At 40.9% G+C, this 18,061-nt stretch overlaps 3 protein-coding genes and 1 pseudogene across 3 annotated transcripts; 3 read left to right on the plus strand and 1 right to left on the minus strand.

The window, feature by feature from the left end:
• Positions 1 to 5,485: 5,485 nt before the first annotated feature.
• On the minus strand, positions 5,486 to 7,393 carry LOC147444788 (uncharacterized; annotated as a pseudogene).
• A 2,226-nt stretch (positions 7,394 to 9,619) lies between these two features.
• On the plus strand, positions 9,620 to 11,142 carry LOC147444789 (putative alpha,alpha-trehalose-phosphate synthase [UDP-forming] 7). Its single transcript, XM_086527326.1, has 3 exons — positions 9,620 to 10,492; positions 10,607 to 10,622; positions 10,781 to 11,142. Exons 1-3 carry the CDS (start codon positions 10,418 to 10,420, stop codon positions 11,140 to 11,142), a joined length of 453 nt encoding a protein of 150 aa, XP_086383452.1. The 5' UTR covers positions 9,620 to 10,417.
• Positions 11,143 to 11,826: 684 nt separating this feature from the next.
• LOC147444790 (uncharacterized) lies at positions 11,827 to 12,923 on the plus strand. Its single transcript, XM_086527327.1, has 4 exons — positions 11,827 to 11,912; positions 12,279 to 12,367; positions 12,642 to 12,656; positions 12,721 to 12,923. The coding sequence occupies exons 1-4, from the start codon at positions 11,827 to 11,829 to the stop codon at positions 12,921 to 12,923; spliced, it is 393 nt and encodes a 130-aa protein (XP_086383453.1).
• On the plus strand, positions 12,924 to 15,498 carry LOC147444791 (uncharacterized). Its single transcript, XM_086527325.1, has 2 exons — positions 12,924 to 14,501; positions 14,642 to 15,498. The coding sequence occupies exons 1-2, from the start codon at positions 14,225 to 14,227 to the stop codon at positions 14,839 to 14,841; spliced, it is 477 nt and encodes a 158-aa protein (XP_086383451.1). The 5' UTR covers positions 12,924 to 14,224; the 3' UTR covers positions 14,842 to 15,498.
• The last annotated feature ends 2,563 nt before the right edge of the window (positions 15,499 to 18,061 follow it).

Raw genomic sequence — 18,061 nt, forward strand, 5'->3', positions numbered from 1 at the left:
CCTTGTTGATGTAGATTCCGTCCTCGGAAGCTATCGAGATGAAGCCCGTTCGTCGAGGTGGAAGCGCATTTGAAATTGAATGTCCCTTGCCTTCTTCAATCACTGCAAGATCAACCAAAATTGGCACAGTAATTGCATTCTCATATACAATTAAAAAGCATCGACAGTTGTAGGCCCACAAATTGATTGGTAACAGAATATTAAACAATTTGTTAGCAGCAAAACATTAAACTGGAATATAGTCAAACGCATAAGCAATTGTGAAGGTAAAAAAATAAACACATATGGGGTAGCTAGTTTAATGGTGAAGAGGCACTAGAGGTCAACTATTAATACCATGGGCAAGCTTCTCAATTCTCTCCAGTCAATTAAGATGTTTAATCGCGAGAGCAAAGTATTTCATGTTTGAGGGCTGACTAAAGGATATACGTAGAAGACTTTTTAGTTAAGCTACGATAAAAGGAAGGTTCAATGCGCATGTGCGTAGATTATCGGGGATTAAACGCGATAACCATCAAGAACAAGTATCCTCTACCTTGAGTGGATGAGTTGTTTGATCAACTCCACGGGGCACGATATTACACAAAGATAGATCTTCGTTCAGGATACCAATATTTTACAGGTTTGGGTGCCCCCTTGAGATCACTAGTGATCGAGGCAGTCACTTTGTCAACGAGTTGATCGCGACACTACTGACCAACTACAAGATCTTCCATCACAATTCTTGCTCCTACTACCCCAGAGAAAATGGGAAAACCATAAGCTAATTACATCCATGTAGCTTACATTTTCACAACTTTAAAAGAAATCAACGTATTGTACCTCTCACACTTCTAGCGTCAGACTCACACTTTGAGTTCTTGCATTGAAATAATGTGATGACGTACTCAACCTTGCGAGTACCTCCATCAAATATTAACAGGTACTCCATCAAATATTAACAAGAAGAAGAAAGGAAGAAAGATTGGAGCATAATCTATTCAATTGTCCAACAAATCATTTGATCAATCAATATATTGATACTTCCAGAAAAAATCATGATCAATCAATCTATCGATGCTTCTAGAGAAAGTCATGATCAAATAAGTTATTTCATCGATCAAGCTATCAATACTCCAAAGGAAATCATGAACATACATCTTGAGCCAAAAAGCATTCAACTAACTAACTAATATGCTCATAGTGAAAGAGAGATTTTGTATTTATTGGCAAAGAGTAAATTCCTCAGTTCCCAAATTTTAGATGTGTAACAAAACTTAATATGCTAAAGTCAATGGCCTTTTCTTTTTCTTCTCTTACTTTTGTGGAGCTCGATGTAGCCATCGCAAGTGAAATAGCTCTACCAATGCGTAAATCTCCTTTTTCTCCTTCCCCTTCTCACAAACAAGACACAAAGGGCAATAACCTATTATATTACCTTCGCAACAACAAAAAATAACATTGTCCAATGAAATCAATAGAGAAAGAAAATTACATTAATCAGCTTAAAAGACACGCTTGCAATTCACCGTGCAGTTTAATATGTCATTTTGTTATACTATAATATATGCTTTTTTTCCAATTTCTCGTAGCAGTTTGAAGGAAACCGAGCTTCCCAAGTAATCCTTATTCTTTTGTCGCCACACAAGTCGGTGCACTTTGACATAGTGGCAGAGCCTAGACACTCTAGCGTTTACTAGACTGAAGCACAAACAGAAAATAGTTGTAGCTACTTTCTCTAGTGAGTTGCATCTACGTTCCCTGTTGCAAAAAAGGAGAAGAAGCACCACGAACCGGCTCAAGTATTTTGTAAACCTTTCTTGCAAAATAATACTTTTCGACTAATCATTCTCCAACTTACACTTCATGCAGAAGCTATGTCATCTTTGTTGGCAGATCCAAAGAAACAGTCTATCAGAAGAAAACTAGCCGAGTTACCACCCTACTAGCTCGGGGAGGGATCACTCAAAGCGGTCAAGGACACCAAAACAAGCAAAGAGCAATTAGTAGCACAACAAAATGATCACAGCCAGTGTCTACTAGGAATAGGCATTGGGGAGTATTCCCATATAGTTGGCAGATCCAAAGAAACAGTCTATCAGAAGAAAACTAGCCGAGTTACCACCCTACTAGCTCGGGGAGGGATCACTCAAAGCGGTCAAGGACACCAAAACAAGCAAAGAGCAATTAGTAGCACAACAAAATGATCACAGCCAGTGTCTACTAGGAATAGGCATTGGGGAGTATTCCCATATAGTTGCACTAGCACCTAGCCTAGGGATTTATCTCCATGTGAAGAACCTCTTATAAGTGAGTTTATTAACTCATTAGTAACATTTTTAGAAATTGTGGGATTTGCTATGAGATTGCCCGGTCCAACTTTAATTCCCCATATAAGCAACCCTAGGGGTCACTTCTCGAACATAAGCTAGTATCCGCAATACCAATACCAAGTACCTGCAGCACCTCAGCACCATCTAGCGTTTTTACACTAGTTCAACCAACGTTTTCAAAATTCAACCCAGGTATCAGTTAGCCCAGCATTTTTAGATTTTAATCTCAAACCAGCTAGCGTTTTAAATTCAACCCAGCGTTTTCAGATTTCAGTCTCATACCAGCTAGCATTTTTCAGTTTTTCACCAAGACATCATATCAACAAGCGTTTTCAAATTCAACGTCAGATCAGCTAGCATTTTCAGATTTAGCGTCAGATCAACCGGCCTTTTGAGATCCAACGCTCAGATCAGCTAGCGTGTTTCAGTTTTTAGCTTTCGTCAACATTAGCATTAGCAAATTGGCCCATAGCCTCGTTGTCGATTGCAGATCCCATCAGTTATCCTAGCATTTTTTTTGTATTTCAGCCCTTAGCCTTCCAAAACCAAGCTTCTACCGCAAGATCCCATCAGAATCTTAGCATCTAGGACCATTGTATCAGCATTTGTGCAATCTAAAGAAAATACCTCTCTAGTGATAGAGAGGGGCCCCCCTTGGAACGGGGATTTGGGACCCCATCTGGTGTTAAGTCTTCTCTCTATCACTCACAGTATCATTCTCTCGTCTCGCTGTAGTCTTTGCACGTCTCTCATGAAATAAAAGGGACCTTGATAACGCATTCAACACTCATCCTGAGCATTCACCATCAAACACTTCTGCTGCATATTACAGAGATTGCCAACCAGAGCTTGTTACAAGAGGTTGCCTTTCCTTCGAAGCACCTTAGCTGGTATATATACCAAATGCAATGCCCCTATGAAAAAAGTCCACAATTCTTTATGCCCTTTTTGTACAAAGTACCATCTCTTGAAACACTTTGACTACAAGATATGCCTAATATGGCCACGACGAAAAAGTTGTAGGCTACTTTCAGATGACACGAAGCAAATGCTATTGTTAGATGGCTTGGAGGAAATGTTGTTTTCAAATAGAGTCACTTCTCCTGCTCTTTGGAGATCTTCGACTTTGCGCAAGACATTGACAGAAGGGAGTGAAAAATTCACCATGGGGTTGTTAGTCGAGGCATGTTGTAGCTTGCAACGAAGAGCCTAGTTCTTTTCTTGCATCCCACATGGTCACTAGTACTAAATACAACAGGGGAACTAGTGTTCCGCCAATGATCTAATTCCAAGAAGGTGAAGAGTGCTCTAGTCCCAACGAGAGAACAAAGGAAAACAACAGAAATTCCAACAGGGAGTTCCTTCCGAGGAATCGGTAGAAGACCAATCAAGTTTCTAATGAGAGATCTCAACAAACCAAGGCACCCACGCCAATTGTGGATTGGCACCTACCCTAACCGAACGATCAAATACTCCAAAAGCCCGAAATATACAAAGTATCTGAGCAATCGCCCGGTTAACGAGGTTCCCTCTCGCTAGCGCCAACATATGCGGAGTGAAAGTCTCTTTGCAAACGCAATCATGAGTTAAGGAGTTGCGCAACGAAGAATCTTAGTAATGTTGAGGGAAAACGTGGTACTACCAATGTAAAGTCACCTGGTGTGGATGGTACTTTGATTGATATGTACATGAGCTTTCTACATGGGGGACCAATGCATATGCTGAATTTCCAATTAGCTTTTTGTCCAAAATGTCTCAGAGAGGGAGTGTTAAAGCATTGGCTTAGCAAAGAGAGTGTATATTGTCTCTTTGAGGACATTGATTGCAACATATCCAACATGGCCACACCGAAAAAGCTCAGGGTTGCTTTCACCGTATACGTAGCAAAGTCTTGAGCTTTAGGCTATTGCCGACATATAAGGAGGAAAGGTTGCTTTCCAAGTACAACCATGGGTCAAAGGGTAGCACAGCTGTACGATGTATGCGAAGTAAAAATCTCTTTCAAAAATGCAACTCTGGATCAAAGGATAGCGCAGTGGTTTTTTTTTGGTAGAGAAAGAGGTTCAAACTACGAGTTATTGAATTGAGGTGTAGTGGGAACCCAATATAATCAGCAGTAGCAATATGCCGTTAGTCGTACCATTCACACATGAAAGAAGTGCTCGTACCTACTTGTAGTGGCTAATAGAGGTAATGAGCAAGCAGTGTTCGGGAAAAACCAAATTCCCAACATGACAAATTTCCCTACCCAAATTTTTCAAAGAGGCATTTGTAAATTTGAAAGGGAAGCTTCCCTTTGGCTCAAAAAATGAGGGTTCCTTTTCCTCTTGGACCAAAAGTGAAAGGGCATATTTCCTTTCTTCTTACTTTTAAGAATTTCCCAAGGTTTAGGGCTTTACAAGAGCAAAATTAAACCTAAAAATATGTATAACATGATATCATAAGTGATCTAGTGGTTCTGGACTAGGAAAACCAACAAAAAGTTTATGTTTCATTCTCTAATTTTGAGTTAAATACTTAAACAAGGAAAGGAAAATGTAACCTAAAAAGTAAGTGACAAAAAGTATATGTTTCATTCTCTAAATTTTGAGTTAAATACTTAAAGAAGGAAAGGAAAATGTAACCTAAAATGTAAGTGACAAGACAAGACAATAGTACTCAAAGATACTAATCAAAAAGTTCTCTGAAGAAAGTTTAAAAATTGACTTTAGTAACATAACATTTTCAAAAGCTTACTTGAGTTTTGAAGTCCTTTGAAAATCCATTTGATATAAAATAAGTAGTACACCTTGTTTCCAAGCTTTTTCCCTTGTAGCAAAGAGCTACCTTATTTTCATCCCTGTAATGACTTTCAAAAAGACTTTCAACAAAAACTCATCAAGATGAAACATGACAATCACAAAAAGTGTTAGCACAACCAAAATCAACTTTATAAAAGAAAGATAACATTATCAAGGGTGGGCTTGAGAAGTAGAAAAACCTCTTGAAAAGATGGAGAGTATTCCAAGAGAGGTTCAAAATGTTCCAAGCCTTCTAGTCATGAAAGAGGCTCAAAATACCAATACCTCCAAAAGGTTCTCTTCGAAACAATACTATCTTCCACAAAAGGGTGCTTGAACATCATTTGGTCGACAAAAAGACATAACCAAGCTCATACATGTGCTTCCACAAAAAGGAGTCTCAAAGCATCCACATCAAAAATACTACCATCCACAAAATTTCAAGGTGTTCGTTGGCCAAAAAGACATAACCATGCCCATACATGTGCTTGCACAAAAAGGAGTCTTGCATCCACATCAAGTCATACATCAATGGTTGACATCCCTCCTTGAGTGAAGAGATGTCTATTTGTATCACTTTTCCAAAGCTCCATTGCATTTGAAAGGTCCAAATCATCTCTACCTTCAATGGCAATTGTCATCAATGCATTCAAGCTCTCTATCTCTAGTCGATTCCTCCATGTTGTTTTGATTTTAGTGCGAGCACTAAATCCCCTCTCACAAATTGCACTACTACAACATTGTACAAGAGCAATATGAGAAAGCTTTAATATATTAGGGAAAACATCTTTCCAAGTGGCATTATTTGCAAGCAAAGAAGCCATTTCAACAAGGCTCATTTTGGAAAAATGAATGCCGGCTTGGCGTTTGAATTTCCTAAACTCAACCTTGAAAGCCTCCCCATCAAGAATAGGAGCAAATGACACACTTCCAACCCTTTTGGCAAAACCATAGAATAAAGAAATCTTATCACATTCATCATTCCCGTAATCCTTGAGCAATCTCTCATGCATAGGATGTTGAGATGGAACCAATATTTTGATTGCATTCAAAATGGAATTATCAACAAAGCGCTTTTCAAGGCATTCACAAAGTTTTTTGCATACTTGAATTGAAAATCTAAAGCTTTATGCAAATCCACACCTTCAACATCCCTTGTGATTTTTTGACCAAAGAACATGTCTCCCTTCAAGGAGGTCCTCAAAGCATGCATATAACCATTGCTTGCACCATAATCAGGCATGATAGGGTATCCACCAATACCTCTTTGAGCCGCATTCAAGTCTATGACACGCTCATCCAAGTACTCATCCTTAATACATAGGATTGTGCTTGTGACTATTCCATGAATGGTGGTCACATCTACATAGTCCTTTTGAAATCTCAAGCTCAAGTCCGTTACCTTTTGCAAGATATCAGCAAGAAAATGCATAGCATACAAGCATTCAAAAGTGCTCAAAAAATCATACAAATCTTTGCGTTTCTTCTCCAAAGCGACAAGCAAAGCATCCATTGACTTACAAATTTCTGTAATGCAAGCATGACGACTAAGCCAACGTATCTCAAAGATACGTTGCATTTTAATTACCTCACAATCAAATTTCTCTTGTAAACATTTCAAGGCATCCATTCGATTAGAACTACTTATAAAATAGTTAGCTATGCCATTCACAAGAACATCAATTCTTTTTGCAAAAGCAATTTTCTTACTTGTGTCGGATGTGGCTAGATTTGTGCGGTGCGCAACGCAATGTATAGACGCTAACATTGGACTCACCTTTTTAAGGAGTGTAGCCACTCCTTTTTTTCTACCCACCATTGTGTTGCAACCATCGGATCCAAATGCAATTAATTTTGAGAGGTCCAAATTAGACTTCTCTAATTCAAGCATGATGGTATCAAAATCCCCTTTGCGGTGCTATCATTGGTGTGAATAATGCCATAAAATGCATTGCAAGGCATAGATCCATTCTCTAAATAAGAAAGGTACATAAACAAATGGTGATGAATGGAAATATCCATGGACTCATCCACCACCACTCCAAACCATGGACTCTCCCGTACCTTTTCTAATGATTCATGCATTATGGAATTTGCAATACATTGCAACATTTCAGAGCAAGCTTTATCATCATTATAGAGGCTTGTCATCGATTTCACATCCAAATCCTTCATTAAAGCAAGCAAAGAAGGATATAATAAAATTGGCAAATTGTTTCTCCCAATAAAGTAAGCCGCTTTGAACAAGTTAAGCAAGGAGTCTTCTTGAGTTGCATGCATCTTCTTCAAACCCTTTTGCATAGCCGATTTTCCAAACACTAATGCATTTCGTGCATTCCTATGGCATTGTGTGCGTGCATGGCTAAGAAGGTTTCTTGTTTTGAAATTTTTAGATCCTTTCTTAGAATAACTACATCGAGCATGTGGATACTCCGAGCAATACGTGCAAAAAAGCCTTACCTTTTTATCATCATACACAAGCCAAGGTTTAAATCGGTCCAACCATTCATCTTGCCATAGCTTTCTACGAACCTTTTTCTTATCCGACTCCTTATCAACATCAATAACAATGGTGGAAGATTTCTTACCGGCTTTCTCATCAATTCTTGCCTTTTTTGAAGCTATCTTTGTCAAGGTTCCATATTGCACCAAAGAACGTTGATTACTCTTTCGATCCATGGCACTATACAAAAGCACCACAACAAATCATTTAGTTTATAAACATCTTGCTCCACTTGTAAAACAATTAAAATTTCACATTTGAAGAGATTAAAATTTGAATAAAATCAAAACTAATAAACCATCTAAAAATGAATACTTAATATAGACCAAAATTTGTGTAATATGTATGCAAATCTATAATATTATTTAGCATTTTGATAGTTTTAGCAAAAGAGGGCATGTTTTTTCTTTGAGGTGTTGTCAAGCTTGACAAGAACAGACACTTAGATTTTTTCCTTTGTAAATTGTGGTGTTGTCAAGCTTGACAAAATGCTAAAGTTCACTAAGGAGAAGAGGGTAGCCACATAGGATACCTACAATGTTCGGAAAAAATGTAATATCATGCGACGTGTGGTTTTCAATTTTGAAAATTTGCCGATTGAAGGCAAGGGAAAAAAGAGAAATGCCGTCCCAAAATAGAGAAAAGCCGTCCCAAAATGCCTCTCTACAAATTCAAGAAAAGAAATTTTGTAGAATAGCGCAAAAATCCAAAACATAAATTTAATTTTCTAAAATTTTCTCTCGACAAATTCAAGAAAATATAAAATTTCATTGTTTGAACTTTGCAAAATTGCACCTTCTGGAATCTGCCGAACCCGTTTTACAAAAGCTGGAGCACTGAAGCAGCTCGCCTGAGTCCTGACTTGCCTCCTGAGTCCTCCGCCTCCGCCTGCTGCCCTCAAGGCTCAACGTTGTACGCAGTTGCTCCTCCGGCTCCGCCTCGTGCTGAGCAGTGAGCACTCCTAGCTCTTCCCGTGACTTGATGCAGCATGCAGCACTGGCCAAAAACGCTGGTGGCTGAGAGTCAATACTCACGATGGCGTGTAGTTGGCTGTCGTACTGTTACGGTTAAGCACTGAGCTTCGAGCAGTAATCTGTGGACGGACCCAGGACGGTGGTCGTGAATCGTGATGATAGCAGGCTACAGCTAGTTATTAGCTCTCTCTCTCTCTCTCTCTCTCTGTGTGTATGTATGCGAGGCAGGCTGCAGCAGGCTCGAGTTGACTCCTGACTCCTGAGAGGCTGAGAGTCGAGATGTCTAGACTCTAGATTGAGCTCGCTCCACGGTCCACCGTTCGCAGTTCAGGTTTCGCTCCACCGTTCGCTACGTGGATGATTGTCATGTGGACTCATGTGTGTGTGTGTAAGAGAGAGAGCTTCGGAGATGAGTAAACTGTGAAAGCTAAACGCCTGCACAGAGAGGCTGATTGTGATGATGAGGAGCAGATGGGCGATGGGAAGTTGGGCTGCAGGCTTTGGCGATGGTGTGAATTAACGAAAAAGTTAAAAGTTATTTTCATTTTGAAATTTGGGCTGTAAGGTAGCGCCATAACTTAATGACAATATTAACACTCACCAGATGTGAGTTGTAATTTTCAGTCCATGTGCATTGTGGCATGGATGATGGACAAATTGACAATACATATTTGAATTTGATAAAATTTTGTTTATCTCTGAAATTTGAATCTGAGCGGCGAGTCCCGACCCTTCAATCTCAATTCTCCAGAGGCCTTTGTCTTTCTCACATGTGACATTATACATGGTGCACACACACTCACATATATATATATATATATATATATATATATATATATATATATATATATATATATATAAAATCACACTTCCTCTTCACTTATATACAAAAAGGGAAATCTCTTTTCTGCAGAGATTTAATAAGGGGATTTTCCTACTTCTTGCTAGGCATTAACGCATACCTCCTTTTTGACCAAATATTCACCTCTACCATCTTCCTTTAGGAGACCACTCCAAAGGGCAAAATCACTTTGCCAAACGGCACGAATGTGAACTAAGACACATTTTTCCCGAACACTGTGAGCAAGGCTCATTGGCGTAGCATCCACGCCCCTGTGAAATTTCTCCAGTGTAATTTAGTATCTCATGCTTGCATTTTGAGGCATGGCGCATTAGGCAAGATACGGATGTGGGTAAATACCTTTTTCTCCGCAATAAGATTGTCAGTCCGGCTGCAAGAGAAAAGACACTGTCCTCCGCAAAGCTTTGGACAGCATGCAGGCTAAGCATGGTGTCCTATCTAAGATGGGATCTACTGAAGTCTTTGACTGCTGTATACGCGCAGCATGTACAATCCAAGAATACATTGAGAAAAGAGCAAAAGAGATCTTTTGAATCGTAAGCTTTCTGGATTTGACAGCAAGCCACTCCATTGCTCTCTCAAGTATGAAGAGCTTCCCCAAAGTGATGGCCAAGGCAGGAGTTCTCTCAGATATGAGTGATGTGAATGCCACCTCCAATGGCACACATCTCCCCTTCCCCTCTTCGCCAAGAGTACCGCAAGACCAAACCATCGTTGTCACCAACACACTCCCTGTGCACGCTCAAAAGGCGCCACAACCAGATCGTGGTCATTCACATGGGATGAGAGCTCCCTCTATTTGCAGCTCGGAAATGGCTGCCCAAGAGTTCAGAGCTTCTTTATATTGGCTGCCTGCATGTAGACATTGAGCTCACTCATCAAGCGGAGGCTGCGTCCACATTGCTTGAAACGTTCAGTTGTTTGCCTGTGTTTGTGCCCTTGGATCTCAAACACAACTATTTTGATGGGTTCTACAAACACCAGCTATGGCCTCTTTTCCACTATATGTTGCCCATCGCATCAGAGCACGGTCTCCGTTTCGATCGCACCCTGTGGCAAACGTATGTCTCTATGAACAAGATGTTTGCAGACAAAGTGATGGAAGTGGTCAACCCTGAATAAAGTTTTATTTGGGTCCATGACTACCATCTCATGGCCCTACCTACTTTTATGAGGAAAAGATCCTACAAGGTGAATCTTGTCTTTTTTTTGCATACACCATCTCCTTCTTCAGAAATCTATAGAACTCTCCATCTGAGGAAAGAGATCTTAAGGGGACTTCTCAATTCAGATTTGATTGGTTTCCACACATTCGACTATGTGTGACATTTTCTCTCTTGCTGTAGTAGAATGCTGGGTCTTCATTTCAAGACGCAAGAGGGGTTGCATAGCTTTGGAGTATTTTGACAGAACTGTCAGTATAAGGATTATGCCCGTGGGCATCCACATGGAGAGACGCATGGGCACACCAGAAGTGGCCGAAACAAAGGCCAAGATATGCGAGCTCAAGGTACAGCTCAATGGCAAGACGGTGATTCTTAGGATGGATGACCTTGACATCTTTCAAGGCATCAATTTGAAGCTTCTTGCAGTGGAGCAACTTCTTATGCAAAATCCATCTTGGAGGAGGAAGCTGGTGCTCGTGCAGGTCCCAAATCCTGCGAATGGACACGAAACTTTTGAAATCCAAGTGGAAATTTACGCCGCTTAAATGAAAAGTTTGGTGTTGATGATTACAAGCCTGTGGTCCTGATCGTGCGACAAGTCGACACATACGGAGAGGATTGCATATTACACTGTTGCCAAGGGTTGTATTGTTACGGCCGTAAGGGACGGATTGAATCTCGTCCCTTACGAATATACTGTGTAGACAAGACAGCCATACCGACGACACCTCCTCCTTTTTCAGACAGAGTGCTCTAGCTACATCAGAATTTATTGGATGCTTCCCTTCCCTAGCTGGAGCCATAAGGGTTAACCCATGGAACGTAAATGATTCTGCAGAGGGTATACAATCAGCTCTTATGATGCCCGCTACAGGAAAGGAAATGCCGCACTAGACGCACTACAGATATGTAAGCACTCATGGCATGGCATATTGGGTTCGCAGTTTCATGACTGACCTAGAGAGGACATGCAAGGGCCATGCACAGCATCAGTGCTATGACATTGGGCTTGGCTTTGGCTTTAGGATCGTCGCACTGGGTCAAGCTTCCGAAAGCTCTCAGTTGAGCACATCATATCGGCATACAAGAGGACAACAAATTGAGTGGTATTACTAGATTATGATGGCACAATGGTTCCTTGCAACTCTATGGTAAAACCCCCAGCTCAGAGATCATAGCCGTGCTTAATGCTCTATGCTCGGACCCCAATAATCTAGTGTTTATAGCCAATGGACGAAGCTGGCATGTCCTGCATGATTGGTTCTCTCCGTGCCAATTTGTCTAGCTTATCTGCAGAGCATGGATATTTCAGCAGGTATGTCTTTAGAAGGGTAGAATAAGGTGCTTTCATTGTGGAGATGTGTAATTTATGCAGACAGCGTCAAGATGGAGAATAGAGGCTTCCAATTTGCGTACCTGTATTAAAACGATACACGGAGAGCACAAATGAGTCTAGTTAGAGGCCAAAGAAAGTGCTTTGGTATTGCACTATCAAGATGCTGATTCCGATTTTGGGACATGGCAAGCAAAGGAGCTTTGCAATCATTTAGAGAGCATGCTTGCAAACAAGCCTGTAGCTGTGAAAAGTAGTCTTCACATTGTGGACATGAAGCCTCAGGCAATAAGAAAAACACCTTGCATTTGTTCTGTATAAGATTACTTACGGCTCGCTTTTGTGTAGGGTGGCCGAAGAGCTGTTGCTCTCTATGGCAAAGCGTGGGAAGCCACCTGAGTTTGGTGCATTGGAGATGATAGATCAGATGAGGACATGTTTGAAAGCATTGCGCATGCCATGGAAAGCTTCCCACAAATACCATTGGCTGAGGTCTTCGCATGTACAGTCGGACAAAAACCAAGCATAGCTAAGTACTACCTTGAAGGCACAGTGGAGGTGGTGAAGATGTTGCAAGCTCTGACAGCTCCTAATGATCTGCAAAGTGTTGACACATCCATACAGCGTGACATGGCCAAGCCCAGGGCAAAGTTCCGTGAACTCCAGCTCAACTGATGACAATGATCAGAAGCTATAACCAATTCTTTGCAGGGCAGCAAACATCAGGTTAGCCTGTCTAATATTTAATTCAGCCATAGTTAGCTGCATCATGATGAGCTAATTTTTGTAGACACGCAATGCCGTTGTAAGGGTGTTGTGCTCCCAAGGCTACATTCGGAGTGCTTGTCCATTCGGACTGGAGGAAGCAGGCAGACCCTCAATGCCATCCCCCCTCCCATTCACATCGCCCAGAGTGAGATCGTCAGCAATTCTCGGCCATTTGAGTCCCAAGGGTGGAAGAAATTAGGGGCTTGCAAGGCTTATCCCCATTGAGATGCCAACATTTCACCATTGCGCTGTTGCGCATGTCTTTGATGCAGCAATGGGCGACTTTCGTTCACATTGAGCGACAACTCTTCGATTACGTCCACAGTGCATATTGGGTAGAACCATGTGGAAAAACACTCGAAACAAAATTTAAAGTTGGAAGTTGCTGTTAAGGCAATGGATGTTGCAAGGGGGTTTTCATTAAAGCTTACAAAGAAATTAGATGGGTAAAAGCAAGAAGTGAATGAAGATGGGGAGCAGCAGGTGCATGATCGTTTGCAAAAGGAGCATGTAGCTACTCATATTAGCAGAGAGGATGAAGATGGAGAGCTGCAGGTGCATGATCGTTTGCAAAAAGAGCATGTAGCTACTCATATTAGCAGAGAGGATGAAGAGCGAGAAAATGAGTTGTCTTCTAAAACTTTGTCCAGGCCTCAGAAGGAGGTGCCAGATAATGCAGCAACACCTCATTTTCTTCCACCAGTTCAAGTTGTGCTCCTGTATAAGCTTTGGCTCGGTGGATGGGTGCATTACCTCAACGCGGGTATTATGGTCCAGGAGCATCTCCATCGGCTGCACAAGCCCCATTGCCAAATCCAGGCTTAGATGTAAAAGCAGCACACTCTTCCATGCAGCTTCCACATGGTCCCATTTTATCACCAGCTCCAGGATGAAGTGATGCGCTGTTTATGGCTCATTTCATCTGTCGTGAGCAACACATATCTCGGCATTCTATATGGTGTGCAGCCCTCTGTAGGGCTGCTCCCTAGAATTTAAATATTCCGCCAGTAAATATACTTGGCAATGATAAGCTCGGTGGGCATTATTTAGATGCAACACGAAAAGCATCGGCTCCACAATCTGGACCATCATATGGCTACACAATCTCTCAAGGTGTTGGATCGGGCATGTCGTTGTTGCTGGCCTTTCTGTGATATCACAAGGTTAAGTAAAAGCACTTGCCAATCAGATCCCCGTAAAGAAAGGTTACAAAAAGGAAAACTCTCATCGCAGCCACAGAAGCAAATGACATAATCAGCCAAAAAAAAAAAAGAGTATCCTCGAGCTTCATCGAGTGCGACAAACTAGTTAAGCATGAATGGCCATCCCCATAACCATGATAATGGAGATCGTAGTAGACATACATCAGCAGCATGGGCTACTTGCTTTGTCTCGTCCACCTTCATTTAATAAGCTAAAGGAGGGAGGGTGGCATACCCATACTGCCATTGGTGCATTGTCATGCACTTCAGGCGCTTTCAAGCTCTGTTGCAAATGCGGAACAACATGATACCTCTTTCACCAATATGTTACTGCTAATGGGGGCTGATGACGATCAATCACAAACGAATCAGGAACCCGTGAAGCAGGCTAGTTTAGAGCAATCTCGTGTCGATCAAGAAGAGCAACAAGCTTGTGACCAAGCATTGGAAAGAGAGGATCAGCAACATGAGGCATTCATGGAGCTGGCCAATCATGAGGGTGAAGTGGAGGGTGCTACACCTATGGATCAAGCTTCGGCAACACTCTATCTAGCTGATGATTATACGGCGGACAATGAGAACTTTGTAGCAGATGTTACAGGTAATAGTCAATACATTTCAAGCTTTGCTGACAATGTTCTTGGGAACTTACCAGGTTGGGATGATGATAGTGCGTCAGCAGACCAGCTTCCTGCTAATGAACATTTGAATACTGAACTCACAAGGGCGTTAACTTTTCAGCTTATGTCAACGACCATGATCACACAGTGCAAGATGTGTTTGGTAAAGATGGCCAGCATCAGCTTATTATGAATGCGAATGTTTCAGCTCATTTCCGCAATGATGGTAAAGAGGATGCAATTTTGGTCGATGATGCAGAAATCAGCAACGGTGTTGAGAAGCTTGGGGACACCAATATTGAAAATTCACGGAGAAAGTAACTGCACAACTGATTCATGCAGTAAGCAGGATTATGTTCATGCAAAGATTGATGTTGATGGTGGTGGAGGCCCTTAGATAATAGCCGAGCTTTCAAATGCGTGTAACACCAACATTAATGATGCCGATGATGTTTGTGAAGTGAATCCACAGAACATGTGTGGTGAGGGTGATATGAATGGCCATTGGCTCTCCTACAATTCAACGGTGTTTGTGAAGAGCTTGTCTGCCAAAGAGAATTCACAAAAGCTCATTATCAGCGTTGCAGATGAGGAGTAGCGATTTTGATCCTTCGGGACACTGGCAACGGCAAAACCTTGCCATGAACGTGAGGAACAGACAACCGCTCTCAAATAGGAACTAGCTTCTATGCAAAAAGCCATGCTGTGTTTTTCCTACACGTATTTTTTCCTATACAATACGTATTTGTGTCAAGAGAACCTTGTGATTGGTGTTGTATAGACGCTACCCAATATCGGATAATATAGTACACATGGGGGATCTTATGGTGCCCACATATTACATTATATTATTATGCTTCAGGCTTAGTATAGAATAACCTCACTTTGACGATGTATTTGATTTTGATATACTATGCTGTATGTATAAATGAGAATAAAAATGTAATGTAGTGAACTTGATTGTTTATTTACACATAGGATGTTTTTTAAATATGTTTGCGTGCCCGCAAGTATGATCAAACGGCCGTACAGCGCTTTTAGATGTTTGTCTTGGTGCTTTTGAATGCGTAGTTGGAGGTTCAACTGCAATCTGATACCAATCAGTTTGGAAGAGATGATAAATCACATTCTTGTAAATGCTTGCAAAGTAACGTGCGGTTTTCTCCTTGAGATGGTGCTCGTAACCGCATTAGGTCTGCCAAGTTACACAACCTTTGGTCAGTAGAGTACTGTAGGTAAGGAAAGTTGGCAAAATGGATTTCATATTGCTTTGATACAACTATCATTATGTCAATTTAATCCTATTGAGGAATCTTCTTGAAAAGAACGCGTCAAAATGTTTTGAAACCGCACTGTTAATTAGTGCTATAATATGCTATAGAACACGCTTCCCCTGAGGAGTCACAGTATCCTTGGACTATATATGTATTGCATGAAAAGATGCTACATTCTCAACCATGGGTATCTTGCGATGATTATTTAGCTTTTGAACTGATATTGAGATGGGCTTCGCCGATTTGGACAACTCCGAGCAGCCTACTTTCAGTTGACAAACTTGCCAAATACGTAGTCCATCATTGAATTGTAAGTACTGTCATCCATTACGCATTCAAAAATTCGCGTATCCCCGTTTTAAACCTCCGAGTTAACCAAGGTCTGATAAACTAGAATCAACATATAGTCTATTGGAATCTCTCTTAAGATTTGTCCTGCGTTTCGCAGGTATGTGCTTTAGATATTGCAAACAGTCTCTTGTCTTTCTTCTTCTTTTTCTTATTCTCTCCTACCTGTAGTATGTTAGGTATTTCACTGTGCGCATGGTAATTTGCTGCATGGCTATGAAGGGCTGATCTCCTGCCGACGCCAAGGCCGTAAATGCATGCAAAGTCGCATGCTGAAATGAGGCTAAATCTAAAATTGAATGGGCTATCGTGATGGTTGAAAACTGTCCGAGCCGATCCGGGTCGCGGCAAGCTCTCGCAGCGAGGATCTTCTACGGGATGGGCGAGTTCTTCGAGGCTAATGGAGAGAGAGAGAGAGAGAGAGAGAGAGATTCCCTTCTTGATAGAAACCTAAATATTACACAAATCTGAGATTATAAACCATCATGTATATATCAATCCTTGATGACCAAGCCTTTCGACTACTGTACGGAGTACTTGAGAGCTTCCCTCCCCGTTAACGCCTTGACGTCAAAATTTTCATCACCTTTCAACACATTCAGTTTAAGGATATTCATATTAACAAAAGACTCTTGAAAAGATTTGTATAGCTTGGTCTAGTGTCATATTGTGTATGTGTATTGTTAGTAATACTAATCAATAATTTTTCTTTTTTCTTTTTAGTCTCATTTGGTTTGGCTTTTACTATATAAGAATCTCTTGGTTTGACTTGCTCTGTGTTGTAAATTTATTTATTCTTTGGTTTTGGTTTTGTTTTGTTGTTTTTGTTTTTAATTATTTCATTTTGTTTTATAACCCTTTTTTCTATTTGATTTCCATATGTTTGTATTTATATTTTGTTTTGATTGAGTTATCTTTATGTTTGTTTCTTTCATCATCCTCTTTTGCTTGTGAGTTTAGACCTTTCTAAATTCATGACGGTATATATATACCCACTATACCTAGCTAGGCATGTCTCGCAGTACCTCATGATATTGTTGGAGATAAAGATTGAGAGGAAAAAGGAGTAGTACTACGAGAAATAAGTATTTCTCCTCACATAATCACTCTTATTAGCATAGCTTAGCTTAGTAATTAGCATGGTAGAGGAGATGAGCATGCATTGGAGCTTGGCTCTTGGTTGAATTTACATCCATAGTCCAAGAGTGTGTCGATGTAGGCTTCTATCTCACAAGCTTAGAGTAGGTGCTGCACCCTAGGGTCCTTGGAGCACACAAAGCACAGAATTTGAATGACGTATGAATCCCTTGGCAAGATCCTCATCGATATACTTTCGTATCGATATACTTTCGTAGTATATCGATGTCATCCATTACTGTATATCGATGCATGCACAAGAAGGTTCCAAAATACCCACCTTAATCTTTTCATTAAGAAAATCCACCAGTTTTGGAAGATGAGCTTTCGAAACAGGAATAGGCCGCAAATTCCAAGGTAGATGTGGAACAGTGAATACTACCATCGGAGCTACCACACTTGCGTCCACACACCCAATCTCACCTGGTTGAAAAGCAAAAGCCTTCCCATGCTTCTTCAACATTTCTCGGAAACATTCCATCTCTTCTTCATTTAAGAAATCTGTATCACCAATCTTCAACTCTTCCTCTTCAATTTGCCTCATTCCCTGCTAGCTCTCACCATTTTTGAAAGTGTGTGAGGTCTTGGGACCGAGGATAGGACAAGTAATTGTGGTTTTCAACCATAAATTGGTGCATGAAGCTTTCCATCTTCATTGCACCAACGAGGTTTTATCAAGGAACACAAAGATTGTATTGTACAAAGTCTCTCTTGATGGGAGAAGGTATAATACAAAAGCCTTTTGGAGGAGGGACTTGCTCCATGTAAATCTGGTCGTCAAT

The sequence above is a fragment of the Adiantum capillus-veneris genome, chromosome 13, assembly GCF_014529385.1.
Source record: "Adiantum capillus-veneris isolate H3 chromosome 13, ASM1452938v2, whole genome shotgun sequence".
NCBI lineage: Eukaryota > Viridiplantae > Streptophyta > Polypodiopsida > Polypodiales > Pteridaceae > Adiantum > Adiantum capillus-veneris.